Here is a 13689-nt window from a genome sequence, read left to right on the forward strand (position 1 = left end):
AACAAATAGCAGAAGAAAAGAGAAAATGAGGAGGCTATAAAGTCAACTTTTAGGTTACTATTTAAGTAATTGAACAGTTACTGAACTTCTGAAAGATGAATGATGCTGACTCACCTTGATAACGCAGCAGAAGGAATCCAGAACTGAGCCGTTGGTCACTGTGAAAACGGATTGATATCTGGTTGCTCCAGCTGCGTAGAACAAGGCCCCTCATCAAAACAGACTCATTAGCAAGAATAAAGGGTTCTTGGCCACCTGTATCCTCCACTGTCACCTGTTCCCCCTCCAACACACTCACATTGAGCACCTGAAAAGGAACAAGGCCATAAAGATTAATACAGGCCATTTTTGCTGTGTAAAATATTATGACATAGTAACATGCTTCACTGACTACTACTTGCAACGCTTTCTTTTTATATATATATATAAAAAAAACAACAAATAAAGATAACAGTGAATGAAAATTTTATTTTTAGCACAACACATTCAACATTCTCCCTTTTTAAAATGCGAGCAGCTGGTATTTGTACAGTTTGAACTCAAATGCTTCCATTGAGGAAAACCTCACTCCACATAAACCTGGTGTGTTCATTTACTGCACTGGGCTTCCGACGTCATCACAGCACTGAAACAGCACTGGTCAAAGTGTTCAAGGACATAAGTCTGAATACTGAATCTGATCCCAGCACTGTGTTCGAGACTGTAGATCACAGAATCCTGTTGCACAGGCTGTAAAACTGAGTTGGACTTTCTGGATCAACCTTAATTGACTCCTATTTAGAAGGCCAGAGTTACTCTGTTACAATTTCTAGCCATGAATCTGAGCAAGTGGCTGTAACCTGCAAAGTCCCCCAGGGGTCAGTTCTTGAGCTATATCTTTTCAACTGATATAAGCTTCCTTTGGATCAATATTACAGAACTTTAACAACAATTATCACAGTTATTAAGGTGATACACAACTACATGTTTTTCTGTCACCAGACGACTGCAGCCCAATAAACTTACTTTGTCAGTGTCTGGAGCAAATAAATAACTAGATGAGAGAGAATTTTCTACTATTAAATGAGGACAAAACTGAGATTATTTGTTTTGGTAAGAAAGAGGGTCATCATTAGTAAACACCTTGCGACTCAGGCTTTTAAAATCACCAAGTTTATAACCTTTATTTTTTATAGACTCAGACTTTCAAAACCCACATCAAAGCTGTCAAGGCTTCTTTTTGCCAACTTAAAAACATCAACAGAATTAAAAGTTTTATCTCCCAGAACGACCAGGAAAAAGTCAACCATTCGTTAATCTCCAGTAGGCTGGATTACTGCAATGGTCTTTTAACAGGACTTCCCAAAAAGAGCATTAAACAGCTGCAGGCCATCCAGAACGCTGCTGCAAGAGTTTTAACCAGGACTTAGAGGTCCCAACACATCACACCAGGTTTAAAATCTTAACACTGGCTTCCAGTAAGTCACAGAATAGTTTTAACCCTTTGATGCATAGTGCACAGCGACTGCTGGCTTTGTTTTGTTGTTAAATTGTTAAAAAACATGATGTTGATTTCTGTTATTGTTGCATTAGCTCTGAAAATAAAGTGAACTCAGCTTGCTCTTTGTCTGTAATCATCAGTGAAAAAGAAAAAAAAAATAAGTATCACTCCATCACTTCTGTCAAGAATTACACAGGATGTCTGACCCTCAAAAAAATTGGGTTCTTTTAATATATTGAAGAAATATAAACAGCTAAAATGGTGTTAACATTTCCATTAGACTACATAATGGAGATCCAGATATAGAAAAGGTGAAGCAGATGTAAAGAGACAAAACAGATTCAGATATAGAAAAAGAAATTCCTTCCACTAGTGGGTTTAATTTAGGTCACAAAGCCACCCGACCAGACAGGTGACACTAAACAGCTGCCCACAAGATAGTTTTAGTGCACAGAGGAAAGCATTTCATCCCTTTCAATGGCAATAAGTAAAGTGAAGACAGCCCAGATAAGGTTTACAGGCTTTTAAATGCTGATTTGCAGTTTTCTGTATGCCAAAGTGCAAGGACACTAGAGGTTTTCTGTGCTACGCATGTGCATTAACTGAAAGTATGCCATCCTGATGGGCATGCATAACCACTAGGACCCCAGTGCTGTCAGTTTAACTTAATTTAGTTGTTTTATATGATTGTATTATGATGTTGCCCACCTTTTGAATTATGTTTTAATATGATTTTCTTTCTCCTTATGTTCTTTAATGTATGCCTCTTCTGCACCTTGCTGTAATGCTTTTAATGTTATATGTAAAACACGTTGAGTAATCTTCTACTATGCATAACATGTGCTATACAAATAAATTTGCCTTGCTTTATGAATCTTCAGTTCATGCAAGAGGAGATCTTGATTAAGCACCAGTTGTGTCTTTAAGACCAAGTTTAATATGTCAATGTTGTACTGAGAAATTAGGTCACCTGCTGTGTTACTTTGCTTACTTGTCTACCAACACAATTATACAGTGATGTATACAGTTTAGTCATTTCTTTGTTAAGCTACTGCTGAACTGTAAACTGTTTTTGAGTAATTGTAGGTACTGACTAGGTCATTCTACTTATGGTTTGTTGCACAAATGATTCATCTTCTTGCTGTGTTCTCATTGTGCCTGTAAGCAACTCTGTCAGCCCTGCTTTATGTCTTCAACAGGTTGAGCAGCATCTGTAGCTAAATCTGGTGAAGGAATCTCAGGAGTACTGCATGTAGTTAAACCGCCTGAATAATGGAGTACTGACACCCTTTGGATTCATTCCCTGTAGTACTATGAAATAGGAATGCTGCTCCAACAGAGGGTCATGATTATTATTCTATATGACAAAAGAAAAGTCTTTCACCTTGCATTTGTAAGACAACTAAAATGGCACTGGGGTTTGATGGCATTTCATCAATAGCAATCCAACCTTGGTCTTTCTTGTGTTCCTCTTATTTGTTCTGTTAGTTTCATAGTTATGATTGTTGGTTTGTTTCAACTACATGGGATGACATGTCCTAATGGTAGCTTTTTTCTCACATAAACTTGTTGGTTTCGACTCTTTCTGTCGGTGTTTGCAGCTTAACACTATTTCACCCAGTGATTTCATTTATTTATTTATTTTTTTATTTATTTTGTTTTTACTGGGGGACTGTTGGAACATCAAAGCTAAAGATCTGCAGAAAATACAGCAAATCCAATCAGTATTTATTCAAGCCAATTATCAATAATAGCCTAGCTAAGGAAAACCAACAGATTGCATTTGAATCTTGACATCAATTCAATCCCCCTTTCCTGAGCATGTATGAGGCAGAGGGTGACAGTGGATGGGGGGAAAAAACTCCTTTTTAAAAGGAATAAAAATAATTAATAAAATGACATTATTATTGAAATATTTTATATTCACATGTGGAGTACTTGTAAAACTCCTGTAGATTCCTTTTAGCTCAGATTTAGCATTTTCCAAACCGCTGAGGGAATTTAAATGTCATTTAGCTGCTAGATGCTTGAATGTTTAGCTACTTTTTAGCTGTACTGCTCTTGTAGTTACTGAGTACAGTGGGATTTTAATAGCTTTTACTTCTAAATAACAGCTGCTACAGCCAAAAACAACTCAAGGAGTCATGAGAATACAGAGCGCTGTGGGCTGGCCTGTAAAACAATGAACTAAAACACACTATAATGAGATCTATGCAAATAATGTATAAAATTTATGGAAATTTTAAAAACCATGTAAAATACATCTATAACACTTGTCACAGCTCACAGAACATGATTGTTTTAAACCAACTTTGGACCAGAGGGGGAATTAATCTGTCCGAAGAGACATTCGCCCCATCACATCCAATTCTGCCAAATCTGTATCATCTCGTAGTGGAATTCCTGGCACATTCTCAAAACCAAGGCTGTCATAGTCAGTGGGCTCAGGTTTGCCATGAGGCAGAAAAGCGTTTGCCCTTCATAGGCTGGTGTCCCTGAGGTAATATGTGTGCAGGAGTGTTAGAGCACCAGCATGGAAAAGCTGAGACACAGGACAGGATGAGCCCTATTCCACAAAGGTGGCAGCAAAATGAATTTGGTCACGTAGACTTAACTGTCACTCAGTGAAACAGGAGCTGCCAGTGGGTGCAGGAAGGCTAATAGACACTGTGGGACTGAGCTTAGAGGTGACTTTTTCTGGAATGATCCACAAGATCAGCTTCTTTGATGGATTATTTATTTACTTCTCCATTTTGTTAATCACCACACTTAAACACAAAAAAGCAGATTTTTTTTTTTTGTGTGTGTGTGTGTTTGTGTGTGTATGTGTGTGTGTTTCCTATATTCAAACACACAAACAAAAATCAGCATCACTTTGAAATTTCTGAATGTCACATGATTTCAGAATCTTAGAAGATTCGCCAGTCCTGCAAGTTAATAGCAATAACAAAGCCTTAAGCACTGTTTTGATTCTAAGTTAGACAACCTGAACATTTTTCAAATCAGGTTACTTTGGCTTCTTCCCACCTTATGACTTCATCATTCTCCCCAATGGACAGCTGCGTAATTCTTCTTAATGTTAACATTCATATTTAAGTAGTACGACTGAAAGACAGCTTTTTTTTTATTTTATTGCAATTTTATCTGGCAAATTTAGAAAATTAGAGTCTTGCAGAGAAAAAAAAATCTAAATTATCCTGTTTTTAATTGTATGGGCTGGTGGTTAACCTTTCTAACCCTGGAGGCCTCTTTGATGATCTTGAAACCCTTGTTGTACTGTAGCTAACATGCTACTGTGCCTCATTTCTGAATTCTAAATCATTAGATCTGTGGCAAAGCGTAAATATATCTAAACAAGATATTTATTTATTTATTTGGTCATTTATTTAGTCATTTATCTTTTTTAAGTTTTTTTTCTGAGTCTTTTTCTAACTAATTCTGTGATGTCTCTGCAGCCTCCACCATTATGCTCTGACCAACCAGTCAGTGAAAGATGGCTGCTATTTTGTCAATATTCTGCAGCTACAAAGCTGCAGAATATCCCTGATGTTGTCACAGTCCATCCCCAACCAAATATTCAGTGTTGTCTGTTTATAATTCAAAATTATAGCTTTTGTTTTTCTTTTACATATTTTTTCTTGTTCTAAATGTCTTATGAAGTATTTTGAAATGTCTTATAAGTGTTCATTGATTCCATTCGGAATCTTTTTATTTGCTAACAGTATATGAATTTGAAATGACTTTAGAAATTTCCAGTAAACTTCTTTTGGAAATGTACACCTTTGTAAAGCCATATTAAGTATTAAAATATGTATTTGAAATTATGACATCAATCTCTACTGCTGTGAGGATGTTTAATGTGCAAGGAAACAATTCATTTGGTGCATACATCTTTTTCTCTGCATTAAGATTTCAGATGTTCATACAAGATGGTTAGAAATGTCACATTATGCTAATAACAGATATTTAGCTGTTTTAACATCAGTCCTGTGTGCCAAAAATCATTAGAGAAAAAAAATCAAGATGTTTTTGTTTAAATTCAAAGTCTCCTGCTGTTGTCAAACTGTAAAAGGCCCCTTTTTTTACATTTAATTTCTGTTTGTCTGAACACCTGTGATACACTGCTGTTGATTTTGCTCCTGTGGTTCCAGCTGGGAATGAACTCTGCTGTTTGAGTACAAATATAAAATCTTAAAATTTGTTCATATTTCTATGCCACTGATTTCGCTATTTACTTTCTGATGTAGGTAGCATTTTAAATATCTCACTAGAACAGAACAGTAAAACAAAAACAAAAAACATTAGTCAGTGCTCTACTTATAGCAGCCCTCATTTTTTAGCAGCAACCTTTTAGACTACAGCACAGTACAAAGTGAAAAGAAATATACTCCTGCTCACACAGGCTTTTTATGTCTAGCTTCTTTACGAAACATAAAAAATAGTGACTCTGAGGAGAGTCAAATGTCTCCTATAGGTAAGAAAAGTGTGGTAAAGGAGGTCATAATATCTGCGATTTTAAATTGGTTAAGATTTCTAAAGCTGGAGAAACAGCAAAGCAATATCCGCTGCAAGATATCCAGGCGACTTGTACCAAAAAAGCTGGGAAACACAATAAACCTCATCTACCATTTCAAAAACAGATGACTTATGATGGAATGAATAGAAAGCCTGAAGTTCCTGCTGTGAGCACTGCTACCCAAGTACACAAGCAAGTTTCTTGAGGTAACTTTCACTCCTGTAAATTTCCATTGCAAGTTGCTATTGTGGTAAAAATCATAATATTATTACAACGAATACTTGTATTATCAGGTTAAACAGCTGTACCAGTTAAATCTTAACTTGTGTATCCCTACATGCATTTAGTTGTACTTGCAATTATCCAGTGTTTCATCAGAATTATTGTTGACTATGTCTTGTTGTGGTCTCCATGTCAAAACATGTTTACAAGAAAATCTTGTTGATGATACAAAAGGTATTTGCTGTTGTATCTTCAATGCGTTTAGAAAATGTCCCGCAAAGAGCTGTCAAAAAACACACACTCGCTCTGTTGTGACTGTTTCACTTCAAAACAAACTGTTGAAGTTTAACAAACATGTTAAATGTCGTACTTGCCTTGTTAATTTCATTGCATATATGGTGGTAATTATCTTTATTAATCAACATGAAAAAAGAAAAATGTACCCCTCGCTCAGCCCTATTTTGGCTGTTTACCCTCACTGATCAGTGATTGGGACTCTTTCAATCATTCTTAGGCTTCAGCTGGTAACCAACTATGAGTCTTATAGATAAAAAGCCACAGACTTCAGATTTGTAGCTTTTTATTAAAAATCTTAAGAGGTTTTTGATGGAAAAAAAAAGAATGTGAATATTTCAAGTGTTCCTTGTGGTTGTATTTAAGCCCTTTTAATTCTTAATATGACCATATAATTGCGTAAATTGGGTGTGCTGCAGTTATTTATTTATGGGTTTCTTGTCTTTCTCTGCTTTAACAGCTTTAAATGTCTTAGTAAAGAGCTTTGCTCTGAACTTCTTTTCAAAATGTGGTCTATAAATAATACAGTTTTTTTTTTTTTTTTTTTGCTTTTGCTGTTTTAGTTCATTTACTTCTGATGTTATTTATTTCTTCTGATTTTCTTTTCACCCCCTGGGGAATGACTTTGTAGCTCTGCTTAAAAGTGCCGTATTAAAATAGCTTATTGGGATAAAATGGATAAAATACATAATAATACACCAAGCTCAGGAAGTTTTAACTAGTACTATGGTGTATCATACTGGCAGATCATAAGTTTTCCATACATTATATGCTAGCAACAACTGTTAATGAGGCTTTGATTGTAGTTACATATTTTGACTGATTTTCATTTTAGTCTAATTGCCAAATAGAGTACTGTATTACTGCACTAGTAACTGCATTAACACCTTAAAGCTTTATTAACCATATCCAGTAAGCTCAACCAGATTGTGGATCTGTAACCACATCGTTTACATATACCAGGGAGGCTTATGAAGGATAGGTGAGCAGATAGTGGACAGCGAACATTTGGACTGATAGATAGTTCAGTCCCGGAGGGCCCTATCATCTGTCATCCACCCTGGGACCTGTCAGTGGAGCCAGCAACAGCTGTCCTGCCTCAATTATGAATCATTGGCCATGTCAGGAGACCTCAGACTACCTTATCTTCACCAGTGCTGCTGCCAAATGCCCAGAGGGACTTTTTACTCAATGTCTCTCTTACATGCTCTCTCTCTCTCTCTCTCTCTCGCTTTCTCTCTCTCTCTCTCTCTCTCTCTCACACACAAACACACACACACACATACATATTTGTACATCCATATATGTGTGTGCATGTATACACACATGCATGCATGTTGCTCTGCACGGTAATGAGACCAGCCTTATTGTAAGTTGTAGCTGGAATCTGTGCCTCAGCAGGCACATTTGTGGGACTGAGGATTTGGCTGACCAAGCACACTTCTGCACCAACCACAACATTATCAGACAATCTATGCTGTTCCACTTTGAGAATTGTGTTGAGGGAAGCGAGAATGACTTTTTCCTCCTTTTTTCCCTGCTAATGGAGAAAGCTCCAAACAATGGAAGAAATGCAACACTGTCCTCCAAGAAGGTACACATTTACTTCAAGTGTTCCTTTTTTCCCGTGGCCCCCTCCAATAATTCTTTTTCCTGGCACTAATATAAATGAGAGGACCAGAAGAGAGAAGGTCATCTCTTTCCTCAAGTCACTGCTTTTTCAATCAAACCACTGTAATGAACACAGATCCCGCAAGGCCACAGTACAATTGACAGTCATAGAATTGCACATTGCATATGGACAATAGAAGAAAATATCTTGAGGAAAGTTTGAAAGGATAACATTATTTGGAGATTTTAATAGCTTAAACTTGGTGTATTATCCACAACCTTTGTAGAACAGAAGGCTTGTAGTGAGCTGCAAAACTAAACTATTAGAACAGTGAGCAGAGATCCATCCTATCCCACCTGATCAGTAGCTACCTGGCCTGGTGTTTAATCTGGGACTAGATGAGATGAAATAAGACAAGCTTCATTAATCCATGATTGGGGAAATTTAATATAAAAACTGTAACAAAAACCCAAGAAAAATATAGATACTAAAAACATGGTTCAACACAACTGCAGAAACAAAAGATCTTCTAAAATGTTCACTAGAAAACTGAGGCATAACAAGATATTCACTAAAAGAGCTTTTAAGACTATTAAATATGTTGTATAAAGGATGGCTCTCTGGAAAAAAAATAGTTTTTAGTTTGAAACTCATTCTTACCTAGTATGTTGTCTAGAGAAATAGGGGTGAAACTCATCACAGCTTTTTTAATCAACTTTTGATCTACACAAATGCTGCTCTTTCAACACAGCACAGCATAGAAAAGAACACTGGCTAAAATTCCCTGTTAAAACACTTAAAGAAGGTTTCTATTTACATTAAAAGAACTAAGTTTCCCCAGAAAGAAGAGTATTTTCTGAGCCTTCTTGAGGACAACTTCTGTATTTTTTTTTTTTTAATTTGTCATCCATCAGGACACCAAGGTACATAGGATTAAACAACCACAATTTGTTGACCTTTAATGCAAACTAATGATGGACCCTCTTTCTTCCTGCTGAAATTAATCTGTTATTTTATTTTTGCCACAGTCAATTTAAAAAATGACTCCACTTCTCTTTTGTAAGTGCGGCCATCGCCTCAGCTCAGCAGACCCACAAGTGCATTTTTATCCGAGTAATTGTGCAGCACGCAGGATGGCTGATTGGCCCTGTCATCAGTGATGTAAAGTGAAAATAAAACTGTACCCTGTGGAGCTCCTGTATTTGTTAAAATATTGTCAGACTGCTTACTAACAAGTTGAACATACATACATTTCAAAGCATTTAATAATATGTGAGATCATGACTATGGGTCTAAGCTTTGACAGAGAGATGCTCATATTGGTTCTTTTGGGAATAGGAACTACACATGATGTTTTCCACACTGCTGGGATTTTAGATACAGACATGGACATGAAAAAAGATGAAATGCAGAACATTGACAGCTGACCAGCACAAACTTTCAGAGTGTGTGGGTGCACCGCATCCAGACCTGCTGATATATTAGGATTGAGGCATTTTAGTTAGTCCCCCTTTGGCCCACATGAGGAATGCTATAAGCCGAATCATTTTTATGATGCAATTAGCTAGTTACTGGTCCAATATGGAATAAGTAATGAGGCAAACATTCCTCCCAAGGCTCTAAAATAAATAATCCGTCAAAAAAATCCAAACTTTTCACAGATGATGTATCATGTTTATTTGCTTATATATTCATTTATCTACATGTGCTGGAAAACTATCCACTGAGACCTAAACTGACTGATGTTTTATTGTTGAAAACATCTGGTGGTGCTCTGCAATGAACATTTACATGGACTCACAGGAGCTATTGCTGAGGCAGAAATGAGCCGTATGTAATCAAAATGATACAGTAACACAATATATGGAAAATGAATGACCCAGCTGCTAGGGGCAATGAATCAACAGCCACTGAACTCACCAGCTGCAGTGTCATCATTACCATGATAAAAACCCACTGGATTATATGGTGGAACATACTGGTAATGTGCCCTCCTCATAGCCCCTCTATCTCTAGCTTGCATTTGAATAATCTTGGCACAGCACATCGAGGTGGTGTTTTTGTGTATTTCTTAATATATTCATATAAAAAAAGAAAAAAAAACTGTTGTTACAGTATTCATTACGAGAGAAATGTTATCTTAATTGAACATTCACCTCTAAAAAAAAACAACAAAAAAACAGCCAGGGTGATTTCCCTGCCATCTAAAACAATGGATTCTAACTAATCAGCAGAAGCTGAATGTTAGTGGGAACATGCTGGTGCTAGCAGATGAACACAATACTATTGTCACTTATGTCTCAGCTGAATGAGATACCACTTTATTCTCCTGAGATCACCAGATTCAATCATTTAATACTGATCATCTTTTCTAATTTTACTTCTTCCAGACACCTTCATTGAAGCAGACATGAAACACTGAGGTAGGATCTTTGCATCCTGATAAATCAGCTTCACTCACTATGGCATCTCCTGGGCCTTGACAGCTCAGTTTATTTGCTGCACTGTGCATCTTTGCATAGATTTGAATTCATGCATTCCTCATTACTCCTCATATTTTCCAGCGTGCATCTTAACTCCCATCTTCATCATGATGCTGAAAGAGCTAGAGAGAAGTTAGCCCTCTGCCAGACAATCTTCTTTCTTTATGACAGCTAGCTGGGTGGAGGAGCAATTAGTGTCACCTGAAAGCTTTTCTCTCAGGATGGCTGGGCCCCATGAAAACTCATCTCGGCAAAGCCTTGACACCCTAAAGAGCTCATCAAGATCAAACTGGCCATCTTTATGTCCTGGCTTACTCGCCTACAATACAGCATGATGAAGGTTTCCTTTTGCCTCATCTCAAGTTGATTAAAGGCAGCAAGGCTGTCCTGGTTTCCATTACTCCGTCAGGTTCAGTTTCTCTGTGACATATCTGCAGTGTTCTGTGTTGTCTGTGCAACAACCAGACTCACTGGGTGTCAAAGGTGAAAAAGAAGGATTATATTTGTCTGTGAATTTTAAAGAGTGAATTCTGCTTAAACTCAAGTGTTAACCCTGCATTTGTTGGAAATGTAAATTTTTTTGTGGTATTCTCATATAATGAGAGCACATGTGGCCACAGAACACCAACAAAATTAATATAATTTTCTCACTCATCAGCCACCCTCAAATGGAGCTTTTTTTTTCTTTCTTGTAAGAAATACAGGAATTAAAATGAGAGTACAAGGATCAATACAGCAATTCAACCAGCACTGAGAGGGGCCTGTGTGTCAAGTATTGGTGCCGCTTATTAACATGACTATTGATTGGAGTCAGAGGAGCATGGTCGCAGAGGCAGCATCAAATACCAATCGTTAACCCTCAAGTCAGGATTAGCTGTAAACACTTGGCATGCTCTGTAACATCTCAATCCTTAGAGGGGTGTTTCATTGATGATCCTCCTCAAAAAGTCTCACCTTGGGTGTAATTCATTTGCACATTTAGCCTTCAGCTCATTAGATGTTGTTAAGTTTTCTTCCAATTTGTTTTGAATTCTGTGAGACAGTTCACTTGCCTCAGTGTGAAAAACTTGGAAGCTCTAATTTTCTCCACTGAGATTCAAGGCCATGGTTTAATATTTCATAGGATTTAATTAACAGCCAAAACAAAAGTTTTGTTCTGTCACTTTGTTTTACATTTAAATGTATGACGTTGGCTGGATTAAATGCATTAAAGATAATACAAATTTGTGGTCAAGTTACTTTGTGATATGAATACTTATTTAAGTCCTAATATTACATCTGCCTTATCATCAACAACACAATCTGCAAATTAGAATTAAATAATTACTTGGTTAAAGTGGTTAATTACAAAGAATGAGATTACCAAGTCCAGCAAGATTCTTTTTAATAAATTACAACATAATTAATTCCCAGGTCACCTGCTGAAATTTGAACTGACTAAAGCAGACCCGAAGAGAGAAAACAAAATAGAAAATCAATAAAATATAGGAGAGTGTCAAATGGGATTAAAAAAGTAAGAAAAAGACAAGGTAGGAAAAGTTTAAGAGGGATGAAGAGGAAAAAATTATAGAGTATTGATCTCAAAATCCTTTCCCATCTTTTTTGAATAATGTGGCTTTAAGCCTGTCAGCAAGTCAGAACACTGCTGTCATCAGCCTTCTTGGCAGTGGGAGAATTTCTGTATGGACTTCTATTCCCGCTGCTTCCTACGCATTACTTTCTCTTTTAGCAGGAGTGCAGGATGTTCCATGAAACAGGCCAGTCAGATACTATGCAAAGCCTCAGATGGTAACTCCTCGAGACCCAGGCAGGTAGATCAGAGAGCAGAAAAGATGAAGAAATCAGAGCAGGACAGATGGCCTGGAAGGGGCTGATAGCCAGCCCACCCACCCAGATTTATTTGATCAAATGAAAGAGCTCTGAAACTGTTTTTAAGGACTTTAATGCTGCAGCCTTGCTCTATAAAACTCCCATCTGTCCTGCTCTAACACCTTTTTGCAAAAGTGGATATGGTAAAGAAGAGGAAATGGCTACAGTATGTCAGTATGATGTCCTTTAGATACTGTATGCCTAATCCACTTTTACATACATGTACAGAGTACAAACTCTCTCTGAAACAGTACCCAGTTCTGCCTTTAATGCTATTCATAATTTCTAACCTAAATATAATAGCTAGAAAATGTCAGACAAAATCAATAGTTTACACCTTAGACTTGGTTTGCACACTCTCTACATATAAACATCTAATACATGATAGATACACCACACATAATTACATTAATAACAAAGAGCAGAGAGCACTAAAGTGCAACGCCTTTTGATGAAAATGCTTTCATTATTTGTCACATTATTTATCTCTGTGCTGAAAGTTGTACTGCATCAGCCTCTTAATATTCTCACAGTTATTCAGCAAATAAATCATAATGTGGTCAGAATCACCAGCTGGAGCAATGCATTATCTGCTGTTAGAGGGGTTGAACTGTAAAGCTGAAGGCAGTAAATTCTCCAGATACATTTATCACCTTCCTGCCGCAAACTGCCAGACAGCTAAAAATAGTATTGACTAAGAGCAGGAAAGGTCTGATTGTGCTTATTTTTTGCCCATGTTCTGGATCAGACTCCAAAAGGGTCTCTGAGTACAAAAGAAAAAAAAAAAACTGTTAAAAATAAAGTTTTAATTAACTATTGATATAATAAAAATCAACTGTCCTCCAGACCATTCATTTTATTTAGTTACCCTGCTTTGTCTATGCAAACTACTGGACTGTCAGCTATAATGTGAATTCCCATCCATAATTAAGGAAGGCTGCCAAAGTGCAAACATGCTCTCCAGCTGTAATGTCTCTCTATGGCTCATCAACTGTGAGTTGTCAGTGAAGCGTCAGTCTGTGGTTGGGACAGTAAATTATATCAATCAATACCAAGCCAACTGAACTTCTAGAATAAATTTAAGACTATCAACCAAATGACCCTAGTTTGAGTTTTACTATTCATTTATTTATTTTTATTTTACCCAGTCTGATTTTTTTCTGTTTTTTCTAAGACTGTTCTCTTTATCATTTTCCCATTGCTTTCGTAGTTT

General features: G+C 36.8%; 1 protein-coding gene across 3 annotated transcripts in view; it reads right to left on the reverse strand.

Annotated features, from left to right (window-relative positions):
- LOC121653842 (seizure protein 6-like) overlaps window positions 1-13689 on the reverse strand; it is a 131499-nt gene that overhangs the window by 30953 nt on the left and 86857 nt on the right. For all 3 annotated transcript variants that reach the window (XM_042007539.1, XM_042007540.1, XM_042007538.1), the window contains exon 4: window positions 115-307. In XM_042007539.1, coding sequence (XP_041863473.1) covers window positions 115-307 — 193 coding nt within the window. The remainder of the gene's footprint in view (window positions 1-114; window positions 308-13689) is intronic.

The sequence above is a fragment of the Melanotaenia boesemani genome, chromosome 15, assembly GCF_017639745.1.
Source record: "Melanotaenia boesemani isolate fMelBoe1 chromosome 15, fMelBoe1.pri, whole genome shotgun sequence".
In the NCBI taxonomy this organism is placed as follows: domain Eukaryota; kingdom Metazoa; phylum Chordata; class Actinopteri; order Atheriniformes; family Melanotaeniidae; genus Melanotaenia; species Melanotaenia boesemani.